Source organism: Macaca mulatta, chromosome 6 (assembly GCF_049350105.2).
Source record: "Macaca mulatta isolate MMU2019108-1 chromosome 6, T2T-MMU8v2.0, whole genome shotgun sequence".
Classification (NCBI taxonomy): domain Eukaryota; kingdom Metazoa; phylum Chordata; class Mammalia; order Primates; family Cercopithecidae; genus Macaca; species Macaca mulatta.
The window spans coordinates 143,672,868-143,699,182 of record NC_133411.1 but is presented as its reverse complement, the minus strand read 5'-3'; the positions used below and the strand labels follow the sequence as shown (position 1 = coordinate 143,699,182).

The window sequence follows — 26,315 nt, the reverse complement described above, 5'->3', positions numbered from 1 at the left end:
TGAGGCAGGAAAATTGCTTGAACCCAGGAGGCGGAGTTTGCAGTGAGCCGAGATCGCGCCACTGCACTCTAGCCTGGGTGAGACAGCAAGACTCTGCCTCAAAAAAAAAAAAAAAAATTAAAAAAAAAAAAAAAGAGTATCAAAGACAGGAGTGCTAGAGAAGTCTCCAGAGAACTTATTTAAAAGGTTAATATGTAAGCAAAGATATTAAACAAAGGTGATGGTGTTAAAAGAGTGACTTTTGAAAGAACACTTAGATGTAAAATTAGCCAGTATCTCTGGTACTTAGAAAAAGTACTGCCATCTCTCAGATGAGGAGAAAGAAAACTGTTAGCTTTATAAAATCATGCAAATCAGTAGGACAATGCAATGGAGAATTCAAGTTACCCAAAAGGAAATAGAAATCTTTAAAAATAAGAAATTCCATACCTTTTCATTTCCCCCACCACCTTTTACACTTCTCATGTTAAATTTTTTTACTTCCTCTTTCACTTCTTCCATGTAAGCATCTAATGGATCTAACTCCTCACCCTCCATTTCATTTCCTTCCTTTTCAGCTTCTGCAGGATCATCTTCATCATCTAAAATACCAGAATACACTTTCTTTAAACATCTGTTTCAATATGCAATATTTCACAATCAGACCACACCCCACCTCTCTAACCTTTTCTCCCACTGCCCAAACACCCCTTTTCCAATTACTCCAGCAATCCAGCAGTTCAAATGCTCACTTTCGGAGGTTTTTCCATTTTTACATGAAGCATGTATTACTTTTGAATATTAACAATGACAAAATAAATATGAATAAAATATAAATTGTTTGGTTGTAAAAGGGTCAAAAGATTAATTATGCCAAAAAAAGATGATCTCCAATAATAGATTTTACAGCTATACAGCTGGATGCAGAACTAGAAACTTTCTCTGCTAAATGACTTTTTTTCTTTGTTTCCTCTTTTTTTTTTTTTTTGAGATGGAGTCTCGCTCTGTCGCCCAGGCTGGAGTGCAGTGGCACGATCTCTGCTCCCTGCAAGCTTCGCCTCCCAGGTTCACACCATTCTCTTGCCTCAGCCTCACAAGTACCTGCCACTACAGGCGCCCACCACGCCTGGCTAATCTTTTGTATTTTTAGTAGAGACAGGGTTTCACCATGTTAGCGAGGATGGTCTCAAACTCCTGACCTCGCTTTCCGCCCGCCTCAGCCTCCCTAAGTGCTGGGATTACAGGCATGAGCTTTCTTTCTTTTTTTTCTTTTTCGAGACAGAGGCTCGCTCTGTGGCCCAGGCTGGAGTGCAGTCGCGATCTCAGCTTACTGCAACCTCTGCATCCTGGGTTCAAGCAATCCTCCTGCCTCAGCCTCCTGAGTAGCTAGGATTACAGGCACACGCCACCACACCTGGCTAATTTTTGCAGTTAATAGAGACGAGGTCTCACCATGTTTGTCAGGCTGGTCTCGAACTCCTGACCTCGTGATCCACCCACCTCAGCCTCCCAAAGTGCTAGGAGTACAGGCAGGAGCCATCACGTCTGCTAAATGACATTTTCAATTACAGTTGATCCCTGAACAACATAGGTTTGAACTGCATGGGTCCACATGGAAGTAAATTTTCTTCTGCCTTTGCCACCCCAGAGAGAAGATCAACTCCTCCTCCTCTTCTTCCTTCTCAGCCTACTCAATGTGAAGACGACAAGAATGAAGACTTTTTTTTTTTTTTTGAGACGGAGTCTCGCTCTGTCGCCCAGGCTGGAGTGCAGTGGCACGATCTCGGCTCACTGCAAGCTCCGCCTCCTGGGTTTACGCCATTCTCCTGCCTCAGCCTCCTGAGTAGCTGGGACTACAGGCGCCCGCCACCGCGCCCGGCTAATTTTTTGTATTTTTAGTAGAGACGGGGTTTCACCGTGGTCTCGATCTCCTGACCTTGTGATCCGCCCGCCTCGGCCTCCCAAAGTGCTGGGATTACAGGCGTGAGCCACCGCGCCCGGCCCAAGAATGAAGACTTTTAAGATGACCCACTTCAACTTAATGGACAGTAAATATATTTTCTCTTTCTTGTAATTCTTTTTTTTTTTCCAAGACAGAGTTTCGCTCTGTTGCCAGTCTGGAGTGCAGTGGTGTGATCTCGGCTCACTGACTACAACCTCCATCTCTCAGGTTCAAGTGATTCTCCTGCCTCAGCCTCCCAAGTAGCTGGGACTACAGATGTGTGCCACCAGGTCCAGCTAATTTTTGTATTTTTAGTAGAGATGGAGTTTCACCACGTTGGCCAGGATGATCTTGATCTCTTGACCTTGTGAACTGCCCGCCTTGGCCTCCCAAAGCGCTGGGATTACAGGCGTGCACCAGCGTGCCCGGCCTATTAATTCTCTTTATAACATTCTTTTCTCCAGCTTACCATATTAAAAGAATATAGTATTTAATACATAAAGCATACAAAGTATGTGTTATTCAACTGTTCATGTTACTGGTGAACAGTAAGCAGGTAATGCTTAGTTTCTGGGGAGTAAAAAGTTATATATGGATATTTCACTGAGTAGGGAGGTTGGAGTGCTGAGCTACCAAGTTGTTCAAGGGTCAACTGTATTTCTTCTCTTTCAATACCTTTCAATCACAGAAGATGGCGTATCTTAGTTATGTAGAAAAGATTAGATTGTCGGCCGGGCGCGGTGGCTCAAGCCTGTAATCCCAGCACTATGGGAGGCCGAGGCGGGTGGATCACGAGGTCAGGAGATTGAGACTATCCTGGCTAACATGGTGAAACCCCGTCTCTACTAAAAATACAAAAAAAAACTAGCCGGGCGTGGTGGCGGGTGCCTGTAGTCTCAGCTACTTGGGAGGCTGAGGCGGGAGAATGGCGTGAACCCGGGAGGCGGAGCTTGCAGTGAGCCGAGATCACGCCACTGCACTCCAGCCTGGGAGACACAGCGAGACTCCGTCTCAAAAAAAAAAAAAAAAAAAAAAAAAGAAAAGAAAAGATTAGATTGTCTTGAATTAAGATATCATGACTACTTGGCGGGGCGTGATGGCTCACACTTGTAATCCCAGTGCTTTGGGAGGCAGATCACAAGGCCAGGAGTTCGAGACCAGCCTGGCCACCACAGTGAAACCCTATCTCTATTAAAAATAGGCCAAGGTGGGCAGATCACAAGGTTGGGAGTTCAACACCAGCCTGGCCAATGTGGTGAAACCTCATCTCTACTAAAAATACAAAAAAATTAGTTGGGCGTGGCGGTGTATACCTGTAATCCCAGCTACTGTGCAGGCTGAGGCAAAGAATTTCTTGAACCCAGGAGGTGGAGGCTGCAGTGAGCCAAGATTGCGCCACTGCACTCAAGCGTGGGCAACAAAGCGAGACTCCGTCTCAAAAAAAAAAAAAAAAAAACGACATCATAACTACTTATAGACAGAATCTATTTAAACCATTATTTGGAACTTTCACAGAAAATGAACCAAAATCCCGTTTTCCTATAAAATTATACAATCTTCTACTTTACTAAAATCTTAAAAGTCAAAATCAGATATGAAGGGAAATGTTTCCATCCTAAATTATGAAGCATCAGCAGCCAGGCACAGTGGCTCCCACCTGTAATCCCAGCAGTGAGAAAGGTCAAAGCAGCAGGCTCCCTTGACCCCAGGAGTTCGAGACTAGCTGGGCAACATATCGAGACCCTGGCTCTTCAAAAAATGACAGAATTAACTGGGCATGGTGGCTCACACCTGTAGTCCCAGCACTTTGGGAGGCCAAAGTGGGAGGATCACCTGAGGTCAGGAGTTTAAAACCAGCCTGGCCAACATAGCAAAACCCCAGCTGTACTAAAAATACAAAAATTCAAAAATTATCCAGGCATGGTGGCAGGTGCCTGTAATCCCGACTACTTGAAAAGCTGAGGCTCAAGAGAATAGCTTGAACCTGGGAGGCACAGACTACAGTGCCACCTGGGTGACAGAGCGAGACTCAGTCAAAAAAGAAAAAAGAAAAAGACAAAATCAGCCAGGCATGGTGGCTACTCAGGAGGCTGAGGCAAAAAAATCACTTGAGCCCAGGAGGTCAAGGCTGCAGTGAACCATGACTGTGCCACTGCACTTCAGCCTAGGCAACAGAGTGAAACTCTACCTCCAAAAAAATAGAAAAATCAGAGGAGGGACTTGAAAGCATGCCCTTAATTTACTCTCCTTATTAACATTCACATTGCTAGTAATATATTAAAGAGCTATTTACTGGCTATGCTCATAAGCACTCAATGATTCACTCTAAAGTAAAATCAGTGATGCTTACTAAACACAATTTTATGTTTCAAATTACAACATAAATATTAAAAGGGGCTTTTACAATCTCAATTCCAATTCTGGGTATATACTTCACAGAACTCAATACAGAGACTCAAACAGATATTTATAAACCAATGGCCACAGGAGCATTACTCACAATAACAAAAAGGTGGAAACAACCAAATTATCCAACAGCAGGTGAATGAACAAACAAAACTTGGCATACATATATACAGTGAACTATTATTCAGCCATATAAAGAAAGGAAATTCCGAGATGCTACAACATACATGCACCTTGAAAACATTATGCTAAGTGAAATAAGCCAGACACAAAAAGGTAAGTATTTATCATGATTCCACTTATGTGAGGTAGCTAGACCAAACAAATTCAGAGACAGAAAACAGAACAAAGGTTATAAGAAGTAGCGCGAAAAGGCGCCATAGAGTTATTTAAAAGGTGCAGAGTTTCTGCATGGAATGACCAAAAAGTCATGGAAACAGACAGTGGTAATGACTGCACAACACTACAAATGTATTTATCACCAAATTGAAACTTGAAAATGATGAAAATGGTAAACAGGGCCAGGCGCGCTGGCTCACACCTGTAATCCCAGCACTTTGGGAGGCCAAGGCAGGCGGATCACGAGGTCAGGAGACTGAGACTATTCTGGCTAACACGGTGAAACCCCATCTCTACTAAAAATACAAAAAATTAGCTGGGCGTGGTGGCGGGCGCCTGTAGTCCCAGCTACTTGGGAGGCTGAGGCAGGAGAATGGTGTGAACCTGGGAGGCAGAGCTTGCAGTGAGCCAAGATTGTGCCACTGCACTCCAGCCTGGGCAATAGAGAGAGACTCAGTCTCAAAAAAAAAGAAGAAAATGGTAAATAGTGTATTATGCATAGTTTTCAACAATAAAAAATATTAAAAATCCCTTACGAAATATTATTCATATAATATTCTACATGAGTTTTTATACAGGCTATCAGGCTAAAAAAATATACCATCATCGTCCTCTAAACTCCATTTTTTCCCTTGTTTCATCTCTTCGATTTCCTTTTTCAGTTCTCCTATGTTTTCCATAGCCTTTTTACGTTGCTCTTCTCGCCATTTTTCTACTCTTTCTTTTCGCTTTCTCATTTCTTCTTCCAGCTTATTCTGGTCAAAGTTCTTGGGGAATAAAATAAAGAAAGAGATGGAGGAAAATAAAAAGAAAAATCAAATTTAATAACTTTGCTCCAAGTGACATTCCAGTAAGTTCTTCAAAGTATAAAGAAGGGGTAAAAAGGCATATATACAAACTCCTCAGGGTAGACTTAAATCACACACCTTTATAAATATACGCACAAATATATTACCAAAATGAAATCACAAAAAAAGCATCTTCAAATAAGAAAGCCAAAAGATATATTTCAAACACCATAAATTAATCTAATTTTACTTGCATTATGCACACATAAATTTTATTTCTTCCTAACAATAGAAACTAAAGCAATTAGCAAGAAAAGTTTCCCAGTTATTGTCAATTTTAGTCCCCCAAACTCCTCCAAAACTGCCTCTATGAAAAGCAATTTTCTATTACAAGCTAGAAAGTAAATGACATCAACATGATAAAGAAATTTTGTGACCAGGCACATGGTACATGCCTGTGGTCCCAGCTACTTGGGAAGCTGAGGCTAGAGGATCCCTTGAGCACAGGAGGTTGAGATCAGCCTCGGCAACAAAGGGAGACTGTGTTATTAAGAAAATAAAAGTTTAGGTCGAGCGTGGTGGCTCAAGCCTGTAATCCTAGCACTTTGGGAGGCCAAGACGGGAGGATCACGAAGTCAGGAGATCGAGACCATCCTGGCTAACACAGTAAAACCCTGTCTCTACTAAAAAAAATACAAAAAACTAGCAGGGCGAGGTGGCGGGCACCTGTAGTCCCAGCTACTCGGGAGGCTGAGGCAGGAGAATGGCGTAAACCCAGGAGGCGGAGCTTGCAGTAAGCTGAGATCTGGCCACTGCACTCCAGCCTGAGCGACAGAGCAAGACTCCGTCTCAAAAAAGTAAATAAATAAAAGAAAATAAAAGTTTATGGCCAGGCACGGTGGCTTACACCTGTAATCCCAGCACTGTGGAAGCTGAGGTGGGTGGATCCCTTGAGGTCAGGAAGTAAAGACCAGCCTTGCCAAAATGGTGAAACCCTGTCTCTACTAAAAACACAAAATTAGCTGGGCATGGTTCCCCATTCCTGTAGTCCCAGCTACTCAGGAGGCTGAAGCAGGAGAATTGCTTCAACTCAGGAGGCGGAGGTTGCAGCGAGCTGAGATCACGCCATTGTACTCCAGCCTCGGCAACAAGAGCAGAACTCCGTCTCAAAAAAAATGAATAGGCCAGGCTCATGCTTGTAATCCCAGCACTTTGGGAGGCAGAGGCGGGCAGATTGCCTGAAGCCAGGAGTTCGAGACCAGTCTGGCCAACATGGGGAAATTCCATCTCTACAAAAAATACAAAAAAAAAATAGCTGGGCATGGTGGCATGCGCCTATAATCCCAGCTACTCGGGAGGCTGAGGCAGGGGAATTGCTTGAACAAAGGAGGCAGAGGTTGCAGTGAGCCGAGATCACACCACTGCACTCTAGCCTGGGTGACAGAGCAAGACTCCATCTCAAAAAAATAACAAATAAATAAATAAATAAAAACAAAATCGGCAAAAGATACGAATATGCCATTCAAATAAACGTGAAAATGGTTAATAAACTTGAGAAAATGGCCAGATGCGGTGGCTCACACCTGTAATCTCAGCACTTTGGGAGGCCGAGGCAGGTGGAACACCTGAGGTCGGGAGTTTGAGACCAGCCTGACCAACATGGAGAAACCCCGTCTCTACTAAAAATACAAAATTAGCCAGGCATGGTGGCACATGCCTGTAATTCCAGCTACTCGGGAGGCTAAGGCAGGAGAATAGCTTGAACCCAGGAGGTGGAGGTTGCGGTGAGCCTAGATCGCGCCATTGCACTCCAGTCTGGGAAACAAGAGCAAAACTCTGTCTCAAAAAAAAAAAAAAAAAAAAAATTTAGAAAATACATTCTTATTAAATTATAAATACATATTATATTCACAGCATTTAAATATTCACTCATTTAAGATATGCAGCTGAATATAAGGAATATCAATCACTTCCTAACAGATTGGAAATATTAAACTTTGAAATTCCCATGGGGGCAAGGATGTACAGAAACAAATGTATTCACGTCTAAATTCTTTTTTTTGGTTTTTTGGTTCTGGGGTTTTTTTTTTTTTTGAGACAGTCTTCCTGTCACCCAGGCTGGAGTGCAGTGGCATGAACTCGGCTCACTGAAATCTCCGCCTCCCAGGTTCAAGCTCCCGAGAAACTGGGATTATAGGCACATGCCACCACGCCTGGCTAATTTTGTATTTTTAGTAGCAACAGAGTCTCACTGTATTGGCAGGCTGGTCTTGAACTCCTGACCTCAAGTGATCTGCCTGCCTCGGCCTCCCAAATTCCTGGGATTACAGGTATGAGCCACAGCACCTGGCCTCATGTCTAAATTCCTAAGTCTAAATTTTTTTTTTCAGACAGTCTCGCTGTCACCAGGCTGGAGTGCACTGGCTGGATCTTGGCTAATTGCAATCTCCAAGTCCTGGGTTCAAGACATTCTTCTGCCGCAGCCTCCCGAGTAGCTGGGATTACAGGCACGCGCATCCACAACCAGCTAATCTTTGTATTTTTAGTAGAGACAAGGTTTCACCACGGTGGCCAAGATGGTCTCAATCTCTTGACCTCGTGATCTACCCACCTTGGCCTCCCAAAGTGCTGGGATTACAGGTATGAGCCACCACGCCCGGCCTTCAAGCTTTTTTTTTTTTTTTTTTTTTGAGGCAGAGTCTCGGTCTGTTGCCCAGGCTGGAGTGCAGTGGCCGGATCTCAGCTCACTGCAAGCTCCGCCTCCCGGGTTCACGCCATTCTCCTGCCTCAGCCTACCGAGTAGCTGGGACTACAGGCGCCCGCCGCCTCGCCCGGCTAGTTTTTTGTATTTTTTAGTAGAGACGGGGTTTCACTGGGTTAGCCAGGATGGTCTCGATCTCCTGACCTCGTGATCCGCCGGTCTCGGCCTCCCAAAGTGCTGGGATTACAGGCTTGAGCCACCGTGCCCGGCCTCTTCAAGCTTTTTTTGAGACAGAGTTTCGCTCTTGTTGCCCAGGTTGGAGTGCAATAGTGCGATTTTGGCTCATGCAACCTCTACCTCCCAGGTTCAAGTGATTCTCCTGCCTCAGTCTCCCAAGTAGCAGGGATTACAGGCACGTGCCACCATGTCTGGCTAATTTTTGTATTTTTAGTAGTGATGGGGTTTTACCATATTGGTCAGGCTGGTCTAGAACTCCTCACCTCAGGTGATCCACCTGAATTGGCCTCCCAACGTGGTGAGATTACAGGCATGAGCCACCGTGCCCAGCCTTAAGTCTAAATTTATACAAATTTTTTGGAAGGCAACTGATAATGTTCATATGGTAAGACCACATTTTTATGTAAAAAGAGATAATGTGTATAGATGTGCAACTTCTTTCAGAAAATTTTCCCACAGGGGTAAATATTATTTAATCTTCCTTTTTATCTTTCACAACTGGTTATTTTAAAATAAAGCTTACAGCATTAAAAAGAAAAAATTTGTCGTCATAGAAACAAGTTTGTTTTTGTTTTTGAGACGGAGTCTTGCTCTGTCGCCCAGGCTGTAGTGGCCCAATCTCAGCTCACTGCAAGCTCCACCTCCCGGGTTCACGCCATTCTCCTGCCTCAGCCTCCCAAGTAGCTGGGACTACAGGCGCCTGCTACCACGTCCGGCTAATTTTTTTTTTTTGTATTTTTAGTAAAGACAGGATTTCACCCTGTTAGCCAGGATGGTTTTGCTCTCCTGACCTCATGATCTGCCCACCTTGCCCTCCCAAAATGCTGGGATTACAGGCATGAGCCACTGCACCCAGCCCACAGAAACAAGTTTGATGCATGCCTGTAGTCCCAACTACTTGGGAGGCTGAGGCAGGAGAATCGCTTGAACTCAGGAGGCGGAGGTTGTAGTGAGCCGAGAATGTGCCACTGCAGCACTCCAGCCTGGGCAACACAGCGAGACTCTTACCTCAAAAAAAAGAGAAAGAAACAAGTATGATATACAATTATTTTTAAATTAATAAACATACGCCAGCATCTTTTTCTTTTTCATCCTCCTTGTCATCTTTGTCTTTTTTCTTCTCTTTAGAGCTTTCCCCACCATCAGTTTTCTCTTTGGACCTAGATCTACCAAAAAAATAAAAGAGACAAGAGAAATATCATTCATTTGTGCTTAGAAACATTCATTATTAAATACTTTTTTTCTTGTTGAGACAGTGTCTCACTCGGTCGCCTGGAATGGAGTGCAATGGCGTGATCTCGGCTCTGCAACCTCCACCTCTCGGACTCAAGTGATTCTCCTGTCACAGACTCTCAAACAGCTGAGATTACAGGTGCAAGCCACCACACTCACAATTTTTGTGTTGTTTTTTTTTTTTTGAGACAGAGTCTTGCTCAGTCACCCAGGCTGGAGTGCGGTGGCGTGATCTTGGCTCACTGCAAGCTCCGCCTCCCGGCTTCACGCCATTCCCCTGCCTCAGCCTCCCAAGTAGCTGGGACTACAGGCGCCCGCCACTACATCGGGCTAGTTTTTTTGTATTTTTAGTAGAGACGGGGTTTCACCGTGTTAGCCAGGATGGTCTTGATCTCCTGACCTCATGATCCGCCCGTCTCGGCATCCCAAAGTGATGGGATTACAGGCGTGAGTCACTGCGCCCGGCCTTGTATTTCTAGTAGAGACAGGTTTTTTTGTATTTCCAGTAGAGACAGGTTTTCACCATGTTGGCCAGGCTGGTCTTGAACTTCTAACCTCAGGTGATCTGCCCGCCTCAGCCTCTAGTATTAGAGGAATATTATAATATTAATATTCCTCATGCCTGGGATTATAGGCATGAGCCACCTTGCCCGGCCTTAAAATACTTTTACAGGTGGGGTGAGGTAGCTCACACTTACATTCCCAATGCTTTGGGAGGCCAAGGCAGGAGGATCAATTGAAAACAGGAGTTAAAGAGATCAGCCAGGGCAACATAACAAGATGCAATCTTTCCAAAAAATTCTAAGAATTAGCTCGGTATAGTGGTGTGCACCTGCAGCCCTACCTACTGAGGAGGCAGAGACAAGACGATTACTTGAGCCCAGTAGTTCGAGGCTGCAGTTAGTTATGATCCCATCACTGCACTCCAGCTTGGGTGACAAAGTGAGACCCTGTCTCTTCAAAAAAAAAAAAAAAGACATAGGTCAGACATAGTGGCTCATGCCTGTAATCTCAGCATTTTGGGAGGCCAAGGCAGGAAGATCATTTGAGCCCAGGAGTTCGAGACCAGCCAGGATAATATAGTGAGAGGTCATCTCTATTAAATTAAAACAAAAAATACATAAGTACACTTACTAGATTTGTATTCCACTATTTAGGTAAGAAATAAACTTCTAGGCCGGGCGCGGTGGCTCAAGCCTGTAATCCCAGCACTTTGGGAGGCCGAGACGGGCGGATCATGAGGTCAGGAGATCGAGACCATCCTGGCTAACACGGTGAAACCCCGTCTCTACTAAAAAATATGAAAAACTAGCCGGGCGAGGTGGCGGGCGCCTGTAGTCCCAGATACTCGGGAGGCTGAGGCAGGAGAATGGCGTGAACCCGGGATGTGGAGCTTGCAGTGAGCCGAGATCTGGCCACTGCACTCCAGCCTGGGCGGCAGAGCGAGACTCCGTCTCAAAAAAAAAAAAAAAAAATAAAAAAAAAAAAATAAACTTCTAAGAGTCTACTGTATTTTCTTTTTTTTTTTTTTTTTTTTTTTTGAGACGGAGTCTCGCTCTGTCGCCCAGGTTGGAGTGCAGTGGCGCGATCTCGGCTCACTGCAAGCTCCGCCTCCCAGGTTCACGCCATTCTCCTGCCTCAGCCTCCCGAGTAGCTGGGACTACAGGCGCCCACAACCGCGCCCGGCTAATTTTTTTTTTTGTATTTTTAGTAGAGACGGGGTTTCACCGTGGTCTCGATCTCCTGACCTTGTGATCCGCCTGCCTCGGCCTCCCAAAGTGCTGGGATTACAGGCGTGAGCCACCACGCCCGGCTTACTGTGTTTTCATATTCCATTAATAAACACCTGGAGGCCAGGCACAGTGGCTCACGCCCGTAATCCCAGCACTTTGAGAGGCCGAGGCAGGCAGATCACGAGGTCAGGAGATTGAAACCATCCTGGTCAACATGGTGAAACCCCATCTCGGCAGGGCGCGGTGGCTCACGCCTGTAATCCCAGCCCTTTGGGAGGTCCAGGCAGGTGGATCACATGAGGTCAGGAGTTCTAGACCAGTCTGACCAACATGGTGAAACCCTGTCTCTACTAAAAATACAAAAATTAGCCAAGCTTGGTGAAAGGAGCCTGTAATCCCAGCTATTTGGGGGTGGGAGGCCAAGGCAGGAGAATTGCTTGAACCCGGAAGGCGGAGGTTGCAGTGAGCTGAGATCCGGCCACTGCACTCCAGCCTGGGCGACAGGGCAAGACTCCGTCTCAAAAAAAAAAAAAAAAAACAAAAAAATTAGCTGGGCGTTGTGGCGGGCGCCTGCAGTCCCAGCAACTCAGGAGGCTGAAGCAGAAGAATGGCATGAACCCAGGAGGTGGCATTTGCAGTGAGCCGAGATCGCACCACTGCACTCCAGCCTGGGCGACAGAGCGACACTCTGTTTCAAAAAAAAAAAAACAAACTTGAAAATATAATGGGCCGGGCACGGTGGCTCACACCTGTAATCCCAGCACTTTGGGAGGCCAAGGTGGGCGGACCACAAGGTCAGGCTATGGAGACCATCCTGGCTAACATGGTGAAACCCCATCTCTGCTAAAAATACAAAAAATTAGCCAGGCGTGGTGGTGGGCGCCTGTAGTCCCAGCTACTCGAGAGGCTGAGGCAGGAAAATGGCGTGAACCTGGGAGGCGGAGCTTGCAGTGAGCCAAGATCGTGCCACTGCACGCCAGCCTGGGGCGATGAGCAAGACTCCATCTCAAAAAAAAAAAAGAAAGAAAATATAATGAAAAAAATTAATTCCATGATTAATCCCATGACACAAATGGGAAACATTACTAAATACTTGAACGTGCTATATACAAACAACAAAATTTAGGTAGGATAGTTAAAATGTGATAAATGAAGAAACAGACCTATATTCTGCAAGATAATTTATATGTAATAACATTTAAAATCCCAAGGGACACGCATTTTGAATGTTCTCATGTTCTAATGATTTTTGGGGGCTTGAGACGGAGTCTCTCTCTGTCGGCCAGCCTGGAGTGCAGTTGCACAATCTCGGCTCACTGAAATCTCTGCCTCCCGGTTTCAAGCGATTCTCCTGCCTCAGCCTCCCGAGTAGCTGGGATCACAGGTGTGCGCCACCTGTGATCCCACACCTGGCTAATTTTTTATTTTTAGTAAAATAATTTTTTTATTTTACTATAAATAAAAAAATAAATATTTTTTTATTTTTAGTAAAGATGAGGTTTCACCATGTTGGTCAGGCTGGTCTCAAACTCCTGACCTTGTGATCCACCCGCCTCGGCCTCCCACAGTGCTGGGATTACAGGCGTGAGCCACTTCACCTGGCCTTCTAATGATTTTCTAATGTTAAAATAACCTGCCATCCTTGGAATAAACCCAATTTGTTTATGCACCCCAACTTACGGCATCTCAAAACGAATAAAATTTCTTAATTTTAATGTAATCAAATTAGTCCATCTTTTTTCTCCTTTATAACTGGTGCTTTTTAAAGTAGTTTAGAAATCCTTCCAGATTTGATGTAAGATACCTAGAGGTGAAGAAGATACTCTCTAGTACAAACTTTTAAAAGGTTTAGAATTTTGCCATCTAATTTGGTCTTTGCTTGGAATTGCTTTTTGTTCACAAAATACGGTAGGCAGTCTTATTTCATAAAAGGATACTAGATATCCCTAGAAAAATTTTTTAAATTTTCTGGCCAGGCTTGGTGGCTCACGCCTGTAATCCTAGCACTTTGGAAGGCCGAGGCGGGTGGATCATAAGGTCAGGAGATCGAGACCATTCTGGCTAACACAGTGAAACCCCATCTCTACTAAAAAATAAAAAAAATTAGCCGGGCATGTTGGCACACGCCTGTTAAGTCCCAGCTACTCAGGAGGCTGAGGCAGGAGAATTGCTTGAACCCACAAGGCGGAGGTTGCAGTGAGCCGAGATTGCACCATTACATTCCAGCCTGGGCAACAGAATGAGACTTTGTCTCAAAAAAAAAAAAAAAAAAAAAAATTCTCCACTTATTACAGCACCACCTCTGTCACCTAATCAAATTACCATGTGTATGGATGTGTTTCTGGGCTCTTTACATGGTTCACTAATCTGTTTGTCCACTGCTACACAAATTGCACATTGTCTTAATTTCTGTAATTTTTTGGTTTTTTTTTTTTTTTTGAGAAGGAGTTTCACTCTTGTTGCGCAGGCTGGAGTGCAATGGCACGATCTTGGCTCACTGCAACCTCCACCTCCTGGTTTCAAGCTATTCTCCTGCCTTAGTCTCCTGAGTAGCTGGGATTACAGGCATATCACCACACCCAGCTAATTTTGTATTTTTAGTAGAAATGGGGTTTCTCCACATTGGTCAGGCTGGTCACGAACTCCCGACCTCAGGTGATCCGCCCACCTCGGCCTCCCAAAGTGCTGGGATTACAGGCGTGAGCCACCGCACCCAGCCTAATTTCTGTAACTTTTAAGACAAGTATTGGCTGGGCGCGGTGGCTCACGCCTGTAATCCCAGCACTTTGGGAGGCCGAGGTGGGCGGATCACTTGAGGTCAGGAGTTCCAGATCAGTTCGGCAAACATGCCAAAATCCTATCTCCACTAAAAATACAAAAATTAGCTTGGCATGGTGGCGGGAACCTGCAATCCCAGCTACTTGGGAGGCTGAGGCAGGAAAATTGCTTGAACCCCACAGGCAGAGCTTGCAGTGAACTGAGATTGTGCCTCTGCACTCCAGCCTGGGCGACAGAGTGAGACTCTGTCTCCAAAAAAAAAAAAGTATTCAACTTCAACTTCATTATTAATCACGGAAATGCAAACTGAAACAATAACAATATTATTATTACACATCTGTCCAGTTGGCAAAAATTTAAAGGACTGACAATTCCAAATACTAAAAAGGGCATGGGATAACAGCATTCTCACCCACTGATAGTACAAGTATCATTAGTACAAACTCTTTGAAAAGCAATTTGAGATTAACTACTAAAAATAAAGCTATGTTTATTCTACAACCAAGCACTTTCACTTCTAGAAATGCACACTAGGAAAAAGTTATGTGCATATATACCAAGAGATACACACACAAAAGCTAATAGCCCAAAGGTTAAAACAAACATCCATTTTCAGCAGAATGGATAAATTATGGGATATTTATACCACAGAATACTACTCAGCAACGAAAATGAACTACTGCTGTAACATGTGAATCTCAAACAATGTTGAGCAAAGACACATATGAACACATGACTCCATTCATGTAAAGATAAAAAGAAAACATAAATCTAAATTTTTTTTCCAGATGCAAACGCAGTTGTAAAACTATAAGGAAATGAAGAAAATTACTAGCACAAAAGTCAGCAGTGGTTTCACCTAGCAGGTAGAGAGTTAGGTCAGAGAAGATAAATGGAGGACTTACGGGATACTGACAATGTTTTATTTCTTGACTTTGATGGTGGGCATATGATATTTGTTTTATAATTACTTAATAAACTACATGTTTTTTTTTTTTTTTTTTTTTCTGAGACAGAGTCTCACTCTGTTGCCCAGAGCTGGAGTGCAATGGTGCCATCATCTCAGCTCACTGAAACCTCCGCCTCCTGGTTCAAGCATTTCTCCCACCTCAGCCTCCCAAGTAGCTGGGATTACAGGCACGTGCCACCATGCCCAGCTGATTTTTTTATTTTTAGTAGAGATGGGGTTTTACCATGTTGGCCAGCCTGGTCTCGACCTCCTGATCTTGTGATCTGCCTGCCTCGACCTCCCCAAGTGCTGGGATTACAGGCATGAGCCACCGCACCCAATCCTAATAAACTGTATGTTTATATTTTGCTCACTTTTTCTGAATTTATATTTTGTTTTTAACTGAAATAGAACTTCCAGAATGGGCAGAGTGGCTCACACCTATAATCCCAGGACTTTTGGAGGCCTAGGTGAGAGGATCGCTTGAGTCTACAAGTTTGAGGTTAGTGAGCTATGTTCTTGCCACTTCACTCCAGCCTGGGCAACAGAGTGAGACCTTGTCTGAAAAGAAAATGACAGAGTTTCTACAAAGATGTCTGTAAAATACATTTCCGATCAATAGTATGTATTAAATAAGAATACAATGTATTGACTGTTAAAACTGACAGAATCTAGTATTTTCCAGCTGAATTACAAACATTATAACCGATTAAAATAAAACATTGCCAACAGTTCATGGTAGGAGCCAAATACAGTTAATTCTCTACAAAAATAAATTTAAAGGAAAAAAAAGAAAGGCGCAGAGAAGGGAAGCAGTCCCCAATATGCATTATAGATGGAGCCCAATGATAACATTACCTATTCTCAATTTTCTTGCTTTTATTGCCAGGACTGGAGGATCGGGATCGCCGGCCCCGGCTTCTACTCCTTGAGCGTCTCCTGTCTCTACTTCGAGATCTTCTTCGCTCTCGGCTTCTGTCTCTCTCTCTACTTCTGGAACGTCTGAAAGGGGAACACTTTTCATTTATTCTATGACCAAATGGAGTTACTATTTCAAATCAGGATTCTGTCCCACATTGAAAGAATCTTAATTACTACCATCATTAAAGGCAGAGATCTCAATGAAGTAAAGCCAGGTCTTACAAGTGCTCAATGAAAGAAATGAGAATACTAATTTTTTTTTTTTTTAGACAATGTCTCAGTTCTGTCACCCAGGCTGGAGTGCAGTGGCACAATTGCAGCTCACTGCAACCTCTGCCTTCCAGGTTCAAGTGATTCTCCTGCCTCAGTCTCCCCAGCAGCTGGGATTACAGATCTGCACCACCATGCCAGGCTAATTTTTTTTTTTTTTTTTTTTGGAGACAGAGTTTCACTCTTGTTGCCCAGGCTGGAGTGCAATGGCACGATCTCGGCTCGCCACAACCTCTGTCTCCTGGGTTAAAGCGATTCTCCTGCCTCAGCCTCCTGAGTAGATTACAGGCATGTGCCACCATGTCCAGCCAATTTTGTATTTTTAGAGATGGGCTTTCTCTATGTTGGTCAGGCTGGTCTCGAACTCCCATCAGGTGATCTGCCTGCCTCAGCCTCCCCAAGTGCTGGGATTACAGGCATGAGCCACCATGCCAGGCCAGAGAATACTAATTTCATAAAGATGTTTGTGAAAAAACATAATAAATCTGTAATTAACATCGATTTAAAATTGATGGTCTAAGATAGAATATCTAGTTTCAGATAGCCTAAACCTAAGTATAAGGATGGGCATAATGGGGCTACTAAAAGATCACTGATCTGAAGATGAAGAGGCAAGAATTTCTATCCTACCAGCTACTCCTGGTAACTAATGACATGATACAGGTCAGATCTCCAACTTTCTGGGTCTCAGTTTCATCATCTATAAAATATGGAGACTTCACTTGACATCTTTGAAATCCTTCTTGCTCTAAAATCTTTTTTTTTTTTTTTTTGAGATGGAGTCTCGCTCTGTCACCCAGGCTGGAGTGCAGTGGCCAGATCTCAGCTCACTGCAAGCTCCGCCTCCCGGGTTCACGCCATTCTCCTGCCTCAGCCTCCCGAGTAGCTGGGACTACAGGCGCCCGCCACCTCGCCCGGCTAGTTTTTTGTGTTTTTTAGTAGAGACGGGGTTTCACCGTGTTAACCAGGATGGTCTCGATCTCCCGACCTCGTGATCCGCCCATCTCGGCCTCCCAAAGTGCTGGGATTACAGGCTTGAGCCACCGCGCCCGGCCTGCTCTAAAATCTTATGATTCTACTTTCACACCAAAAAGTCAAAGACCAAATGTTAAAATAACCATTTTCACTTAAGTACTTGAATTGTGTGAAATTGTACTAGGACCACAAAATGTGAAAATGAATTAGTTAGCACTACCCACATTGTCACGTGAGAATTTTTTCCTTGAATCCTATGTAATACCAATGTACTCCAATGTCTGAAAAGGATGAAGTTAAATTCTTTCTGTGATCCACTCACAACACAACCTTGTCTTCCTTTCCTATTTTAATGAGAAACTGGGCAAGGTATGGTATCTCATACCCGTAGTCCCAACCTTTTGGGAGGCCACTAGCAACACAGTTAAGACCCCCATCTCTATGAAAAGCTGTTTTTAATTGGCTGGGTGTGGTGTGTACAGAAGATTACTTTCTATTTTTCTGTTACGAGATGGAGTCCTGATCTGTCGCCCAGGCTGGAGTACGGTGGCACCATCTCGGCTCACTGCACCTCTGCTTCCCGGGTTCAAGCAAGTATCCTGCCTCAGTCTCCCGAGCGGCTGGGAATACAGGTATGCACCAACATGCCGGCTAATTTTTTTTTTTTTTTTTGAGACAGAATTTTGCTTTTGTTGCCCAGGTTAGAGTGCAATGAATGGCACAATCTCTGCTCACCGCAACTCCACCCCCACGGGGTTCAAGTGATTCTCCTGCCTCAGCCTCCCCAAGTAGCTGGGATTACAGGCATGCACCACCACACCTGGCTAACTCTTTTTTTTTTTTTTTCAGTAGAGACGGGGTTTCACCATGTTGGCCAGGCTGGTCTCAAACTCCTGACCTTGTGATTCACCCACCTCAGCCTCCCAAAGGGCTGAGATTACAGACGTAAGCCACCATGCTTGGCCAACTTTGCCACTATTAAAAATACAAAAATTATCTGGGCGCCATGGAGCATGCCTATAATCCCAGCTACTCAAGAGGCTGAGGCACGAGAATCACTTGAACCGGGGAGGCAGAGGTTGCAGTGAGCCAAGATCGCGCCACTGCACTCCAGACTGGGTGACAAAGTGAAACTCTGTCTCAAAATAAATAAATAAATAAATAAATAAAGATTAAGGCGCTCTTTAGTTTAAATCTATGACAGCTCATTAAAATAGTTTAAGAGGCTTGGAGAGAGTCTGCTTTGTTTCCTTTTTCTGTCTGCTTTAGAGGCTGCTCTAAACACACTGTTCAGCAAATGGAAGAAGAGAAAGAGAGAGAGAGGGAGAAAGGAGGGAGGGAGAGGAAGGGAAGGAGATAGGGCGAGAGGGATGGAGGAAGGGAGGGAGGGAAGGAGGGAGAGAGGAAGGAAATTTTACAAATTTCCACAAGGGTGGCCAAAAAAAAAAAAAAAAAAAAAAGGAAAGCAAAATTAACACCTTGGTCAGCTCTCCTGGAGCAGAACTGGAATAGAACCCCCTTGCATATAACTTAGTACTTTACTTTTTACTTCATTTTGTACATCCCTCGGAGGGCTTCAAGGGATATCTTTGGGTTACAGGAAATACAGCCTAAAGTCTCCAAACTAAAAATACTGTTTGATGGCTGGACGCGGTGGCTCACACATGTAATCTCAGCACTTTGGGAGGCCAAGGTGGGAGGATCACATGAGGCCAGGAGATCAAGAGCATCCTGGCCAACATGGCAAAACACCGTCTCTTCTAAAAACACAAAAATTAGCCAGTCGTGGTGGTGCACATCGGTAATCACAGCTACTTGGGAGGCTTAGGCATGAGAATTACTGGAACCCGGGAAGTAGAGGTTGCAGTGAGCTGAGATCATACCACTGCACTCCAGTCTGGGCAACAGAGTGAGGCTCTGTCTCAAAAAAGATGTAAAAAATAATAAAATAAAACACTGTTTGATAGAGTCTTTGTAGGCACAGCCCTCTGGGTCTAATCAAGCAAGTTGGGGATAAAGAAAAGGGCGTTGAAAACACACTTTTGAAGAAGCCTGCTATAGCTGAGACGGCCCAATTTATCACTAGTCCTTCGGAAATTAATTAATGTCTTACCTCAGACGCTTCCTGTCCCTTGACCGAGATCTTCTTTTATCCCTGCTACGAGACCTCTCTCTCCTCCTATCTCTATCTCTGCTTCTAGATCGCCTGTCATCTCCACGTTTACTTCTTTTGTCTGAGGGTGAGCGACTTCTAGACCGACTTCCAGAGCGACCCCGTGATGCCGATCGTTTTCGATAGTGGCTAGAACAGTAAGTCAAAGATTTAGGTCAGCAAACACCGTTAGCTTCTATTATATTTCATTACATTTTTTCTAAAAATAATTTCAGCAGACAAATTTAACACTCACAGAACTTTTTATGAATTTTTCTAAAATTATGAGGGAAAAAAATGAACCCTTCTGCTTCAGCACAGGCACACGTAGAGATGGAAAATCTGTCTTGAAAGAGAGGCAAGGACAGTGAACAAAACAAACCAAGCTCCTGCCTTTGAGCTCCAGGCAGCTTACATTCTGGTAAAGGAAAAGACGGCAGACAAGTGAAGAAACAAACACTGTATAAAATAGGTTTACATACAATATAAATATGACATTTGTTACAGAGGCTTGGAGGAAATAAAGGAGCCATGTACATACACAGGGAATTTTCCATGCAAAAGGAACAAATGCAAAGTCCCTAAAGAGGAAGCTTGACTGGTGCGTTCAAGGAACAGCAAGGATGCCAGTTGCGGCTAGTGTTAAAAGAGTAACAGAGTGTGCCATAAGATGAGGTCAGAAAAACAGCAGGCAAGCCAAACCTGGAAGGCCTTACTGGCCATTATAGAAGGACTCTGTCTCTTACACCAAGATGAAAATCTACTGGAAGACTTTAAGCAGAGGAGTGACACAACCTTGTTAATGTTTTTGTTTTTATTTTTATTTTTTTATTTTTTTGAGACGGAGTCTCGCTCTGTCGTCCAGTCTGGAGTGCAGTGGGCGGATCTCAGCTCACTGCAAGCTCCACCTCCCGGGTTCATGCCATTCTCCTGCCTCAGCCTCCCGAGTAGCTGGGACTACAGGCACCCGCCACCTCGCCTGGCTAGTTTTTTGTATTTTTTAGTAGAGACGGGGTTTCACCGTGTTAGCCAGGATGGTCTCGATCTCCTGACCTCATGATCCGCCCGTCTCGGCCTCCCAAAGTGCTGGGATTACAGGCGTGAGCCACCGCACCCGGCCCTATTTTTATTTTTAGAAACAGGCCCCACTCTGTTAACCAGGATGGAGTGAAGTGGTATGATTACAGCTCACTGCAACTTCAACCCTCCAGGGCTCAAGCAATCCTCCCACTTCAGCCTCCCAAGAAGGTGGAACTACAAGCAGGCGTCACCACACTCAGCTAATTATTTTTATTTTTTATTTTATTTTATATTTTTAAAATAAAAAACTCTGATGCCCAGGCTGGAATGCAATGGCACTATCTCAGTTCACTGCAACCTCTGCCTCCCGGGTTCAAACGATCCTCCTGCCTCAGCCTCCCAAGCCGCTGGGATTACAGGCCTACACCACCACACTGGCCAATTTTGTATTTTTAGTAGAGGAGGCAGTTTCACCACGTTGGTCAGGCTGGTCTGGAACTCCTGACTTCAAGTGATCCCCCCGCCTCAGCCTCCCAAAGTGCTGGGATTACAGGCCATGAGCCACCGCATGCAGCCTTTTTATTTTTATTTATTTCTTTTCATTTTTATTTTATTTATTTCATTCCAGCCTGGGTGACAGACAAGGTCTCACTCTGTCACCCAGGCTGGAATGCGGCGGCTCGACTGCCACTCACTATAACTTCAACCTCCTGGGCCCTAGCAATCCTTCCACCTCAACCTCCAGAGTAGCTGAGACTAAAGGCACACACCACCACACCCACTTTTTTTTTTTTTTTTTTTGGTAGAGATGGTGTCTCACCATGTTGCTCAGGATTGTCTTAATCTCCCGGCCTCAAGCATCCTCCCACCTCAGCCTCCCAAGTAGCTGGCACCAAAAGCATAAAAGTGTGTGCCACTATGCCCACCTTTTTTTTTTTTTTTTGTAGAGATGGAGTCTTGCTATGCTGCTCAGGATGGTCTTGAACTCCTGGGCTCAAGCAATCCTCCCACTTAATGTAATCCCAAAATGCTGGGATTACAGGCATGAGCCACTGCACCTGGCCTAATGTTTTTAAAGTCTTTTTCTGGCTGCTGAGAGAAGAACAAACCGAACAAAGGGAGGCAAGGACAAAAGGAGAATAGGTAGGATTAGCAAACACCAGCACTACAGCAATCATCCAGGCACGAAATAGTGGTGGCATAGATCAAAATGGAAGGTGGAAAGATTTTGAGAAGTATCAAAATCTGGATATCCTGAAGCTAGCACTGATGGGATTTAATGATGAATTAAATGTCAAGTGTGACAGCAAGAGAGAAATCACTCAGTTGCCATTTACTAAGATGGGAAGGCTGAGGGAGAAATAGATCCAGGGAGAAGGTGGATCAGAATATTAGGTATCCAAGTGGAGATACATAGTATGTAGTTGAAATATTAGCCTGGAGTTCAAGGAAGAGGTTTCTCTAGAAATATAAACTGGACAGCCATCAGTGTACAAAGGCTATTTATTTAAAGCTATATAAATAAGATCACTAGGAGATGAGTGCACCTAATTATCTTTCAAGCACCTCAAGTTCAACTTGTAGAAACCCAAACTTGTTACGCTTCCCTCCCCAAACCATTAATCATACCAACTTCTGGTCACTAGGCTCAAAACATTAGTTGTAAATATTTTTCTCTTGCTCTCATTCGATACAATAAATAAAACACCAAATGGCTGAGCACAGCGGCTCATGCCTATAATCCCAGCACTTTGGGAGGCCGAGGTGGGCAGAGAGCTTGAGCTCAGGAGTTGAGACCAGCCTGGGCAACATGGTGAAACCCAGTCTCTACAAAAAAATACAAAAATTAGCAGTGTGGTGGCACACGCTTGTAGTTCCAGCTACTCGGGAGGCTGAGGTAGGAGGATCTCTTGAACCTAGGAAACATAGGTTGCAGTGAGCCAAGATTGTTTCAATGCACTCCAGCCTGGGCGACAGAGCAAGTCCCTGTCTCAAAAACAAAAAAAAACACCAAGTAATACCAATTTCACCTCTGTAATTCCCTTCACATTATATCACCTCCACAGAGTTCCAACTATCACTATTCTATATCAGACTTATCTAACTAGGAGATTCTTAAAGACTTGGTCTTTCTGTTTCTATTCCCTTTTCCATTAAATCTTACTCATTGCTGCTAAGGAGAATTCTGATTCTGTTACACCCTTTTTACTCAAAATCTTCAAAGGTTCACAAACAAATTGCTATCTTCAAAATCTACAATCGGCCGGGCGCGGTGGCTCAAGCCTGTAATCCCAGCACTTTGGGAGGCCGAGACGGGCGAATCACGAGGTCAGGAGATCGAGACCATCCTGGTTAATACGGTGAAACCCCGTCTCTACTGAAAAGTACAAAAAACTAGCCGGGCGAGGTGGCGGGCGCCTGTAGTCCCAGCTACTTGGGAGGCTGAGGCAGGAGAATGGCGTGAACCCGGGAGGCGGAGCTTGCAGTGAGCTGAGATCTGGCCACTGCACTCCGGCCTGGGCGACAGAGCGAGACTCCGTCTCAAAAAATAAAAACAAAAAAACAAAATCTACAATCCACCCACCTTCTGGACCCAAGTCCTATTCAGGACCCACCTCCTACTTCTCAAAAAAGATAAAAACCCTTCATGAAACCTATATCTGTAGAAAAATTGGGCTTTTTAGCTATTTCTCTAACACCCTGAGCCTTCCCACCTCTGGGCCTTTCATGATTCCCTGAACAAACCTAGAGCACAGGCCATGCACAGCAGAGAGGTAAAGGAGAAGGCTGAAGGGCTAGAATGCATCTTCTTGTGAAGGGCCTTGAAGGCTGTCACAGAGTTCATCTTGGAAGCAGTAGGAACCAATGGAGACTAAGTCAGGGGCATGACATGTTCTTATCTCTACTTCAGAAGTGGCACTCTGGCTGTAGTGTGAGGGATCTAACAATTAGGAGAGCAACAAAGGAAGACAATCAATTCAGAGAATAATCAATTTAAAACAGGTGTAGTAGTCTGGACAATAAACAATTAGGGCCTCAATTAAGTCAGGGACAGCCAGAATGGGGAAAGGATGTAGAAACTAACAGGCTGTGGGTAGTGAGAGAGAAAAAACGAGTCAAATAAATATCACTTCCAGATTTCTGGGCTGGGCAGCCTTCAAGAGATTTAAAACACCGTTACAGGAATTTTCTGTAGTTAAAGAAATATTCTTTATCTTCATCCAGGTGATTACACGGTTTACATACTTGCTAAATTTCATCAAGTTTTACCCTTACGTTTTGTCCATTTCCCTGACTGTTAATTTTACCTCAACAAAGAACTGTTAGCATTAAAAACAAAAGCCTTCATTGTTCCTACACATAAAATATCTCTCACTCATTGCTAAATACATAGCAAATAGTCATTTTTAACATAAAATTCTCAAGGTTCCTAACAATCTATCAACAATCTAAAGTTGTGATGAGATCTCATAGTTCTAATAAGAGCTCACAGTCCATAACTTCAAAGGACAGAAAAGCAGGTAACAAAGAAATACGAAATCTATTTGCGAAGTAAATGCCCACGCAACAAGTATTTATCGTAGCCCAGTAAAAGCCTAGTCGTGTACAGTGCTGTCGATGCGGTAAGAATGTCTGCCCACAAGCTACTTTCATGTAACTTGGGAAAAGACCATAAGCGCACAAAGAACTAAAATATAGAATGATGGGAGTCGAGGAAACGTTGGAAATGCGAAGTAATAAGCAATCCAACTGGGATTACTTCTAACTGAAGTAATCAGGGCAGGCTCCCTTGAAGTGGCGGGATGTGGTGCCCAATCACTAACGTCCTGGAGGGTTGTTCCCGCTCCAGGGTTTCGAACCTTCTGATAGTAGTCCAGGAGAAGCCGTCGCTGGCCCAAGCACAACCATTCCCTCAGCCGAGGTCCCCCAGCCCTTCCAATGCCCGCGGGGCAGCGTTGGCCGCACGTGGGGCCGCGCCAGGCCTGGCCGGGCGGCCACCTCAACTCCCGCCTCTTCTCACGACCCCAAGAAGCCGTTCGCCCGCTAGCCCGCTCGGTGCTCTGCCTCACCGTGACTCCCGACCCATGCTGCCGACCGCGGGAATGCTGGTGCCCTTGAGTACCACGCGCAGGCGAACGGGACAAACAAGGAGACTGCGCTGCCCTCAGCGCCCGGCAAAGATCCGCGCTAAGCACTAGCCACTGCTACACCGGCGGCGGCCATCCCAGCGCGGCCAACGAAAACAGGACGTGCTGGCGCCGGCAGCCGAAGGAAGAGAAAAGCCGACCGGAAGCTGCCGCTCTTCCACAGCGCCCCCGCTCGACTGGAGGGCGCACAGCGCCGGCCTCCTCGAAAGATGATGGCTTGGCCCCGACTTCCCGGCCCCAGCGCCCGGCTGATTAGTGCGATGGAGCGTAGCGACTCAGCCTTGCCGGCCCGGGAGGATGTTTCGCGCCAGAGCCAAAGAGGCGTCTTGGGCAGGCTGATGTCTGCCTTAATTTGCGCTACATAATGCGGCAACTTTCTCCATACACGCTCTTTATTCATGTGTACATTCTCTCATTTATGTGTTGTCATATGCCAGGCTTCTGCTAGATCCTGGGTAGCTCAGTCTAGCGGGGGAAATAGAGATGACTAAGCTAGCGCAGTGGCTCACGCCTGAAATCCCAGCACTTTGGGAGGCTGAGGCGGGAGGATAGCTTGAGCCCAGGAATTCAAGACCTGGGCAACGTAGCCACCGTCTCTGCAAAGAAAATAATAATAATGATAGACTTGACTAAAAACACAAGCTGATGTAATACGGCAAGGAGAGTCCACCATTGGAGAGGGATTCAGAAAAAACGTTTCCTGGGGAAGTGAACTTTGAGGTGAGATTTGAAGACCGAGTAGGTGTTAACCTAGCAGAGAACAAAGAGCTAAAAATACTTTGGTGAAAGATTAGTTCTCAACATTCTCTCTCTGGGAAGCTTAAAATAAAATAAAAAACACAAAAAAGGGCCACGCATGGTGGCTCATGCCTATAGTCCCAGCTCCTTGGGAGGCCGAGGCAGGAGGATGGCTTGAGCCCAGGAGTTCAAGACCAACCTGTGCAACTTAGTGAGACCCTCTACAGAAAATAAGCAAAATAATTAGCCAGGTGTGCTGGCACGCCTGTGGTTCTAGCTACTTGGGAGGCTGAGGTGGGAGGATCATTTGAGCTGGGGAGGCTGAGGCAAGATTACTGGAGCCCAGGAGTTTGAGGCTGCAGTGAGCTATGATCACTCCAACCTGGATAGCAGAGAGAAATCTCATCTCTAAAATATTAATAAATAAAATAGAAGCCTGGGTTCCACCCCTATGTTCTGATTTAATTGGCCTGGAGTGCTTCTTGTGCATTAGGAATTTTTAAGCTTCCCAGGTAATTCTGAAGTACAGTCAAGATTGAGAACATTATTCAAGAGTTTCGGCACCAAAAACTGTATATGTATTGTGAATGACTAGTCTCATAGAACACACACAGAAATGTTGAGTTGTTTTTGCGGGAAGCTATAATGGAGTTGGAGAAAGGCTCACATTTTTACTTTACTTGCCTCTGTACTATTTTACTTTCTTACACCTAAAGATGATGGAAACGTTCTGTTATCTTGATTTTGGTGGTCATTGAATAGATTTGCACATTTTTTAAAAATTCACTGAACTGTACCCTTTAACTGTACATGACTTATTGTATGTAAATTTTACCTCAACATAGTTGATTTAAAAAAAAAAAAGCAAACCAACAAGTGACACTCCAAGATGAGTTTATGCTCCCCCTGCCCCCCTCCACCATGGCTTGCTGCCCACCTGTGGTAGCTGTGAGAAACATTGAAGAGGGATAGAGACGGAGGGTCTGGCAGTCCATGCCAAAGGTAA

The 26,315-nt window shown here is 44.7% G+C and overlaps 1 protein-coding gene across 2 annotated transcripts in view; it reads right to left on the bottom strand.

Moving 5' to 3' along the window:
• DDX46 (DEAD-box helicase 46) overlaps nt 1–24,670 on the bottom strand; it is a 76,402-nt gene extending 51,732 nt beyond the window's left edge. Inside the window, exons 1-6 of one of the 2 annotated variants that reach the window (XM_015140860.3) lie at nt 24,494–24,670; nt 19,365–19,553; nt 15,944–16,087; nt 9,462–9,558; nt 5,268–5,433; nt 430–581 (exon numbers count right to left, since the gene is read on the bottom strand). In XM_015140860.3, the coding sequence (XP_014996346.1) occupies nt 430–581; nt 5,268–5,433; nt 9,462–9,558; nt 15,944–16,087; nt 19,365–19,553; nt 24,494–24,510 (765 nt within the window). In that variant the 5' untranslated portion in view covers nt 24,511–24,670. 2 annotated transcript variants of the gene reach the window in all.
• Between the last annotated feature and the right edge of the window lie 1,645 nt (nt 24,671–26,315).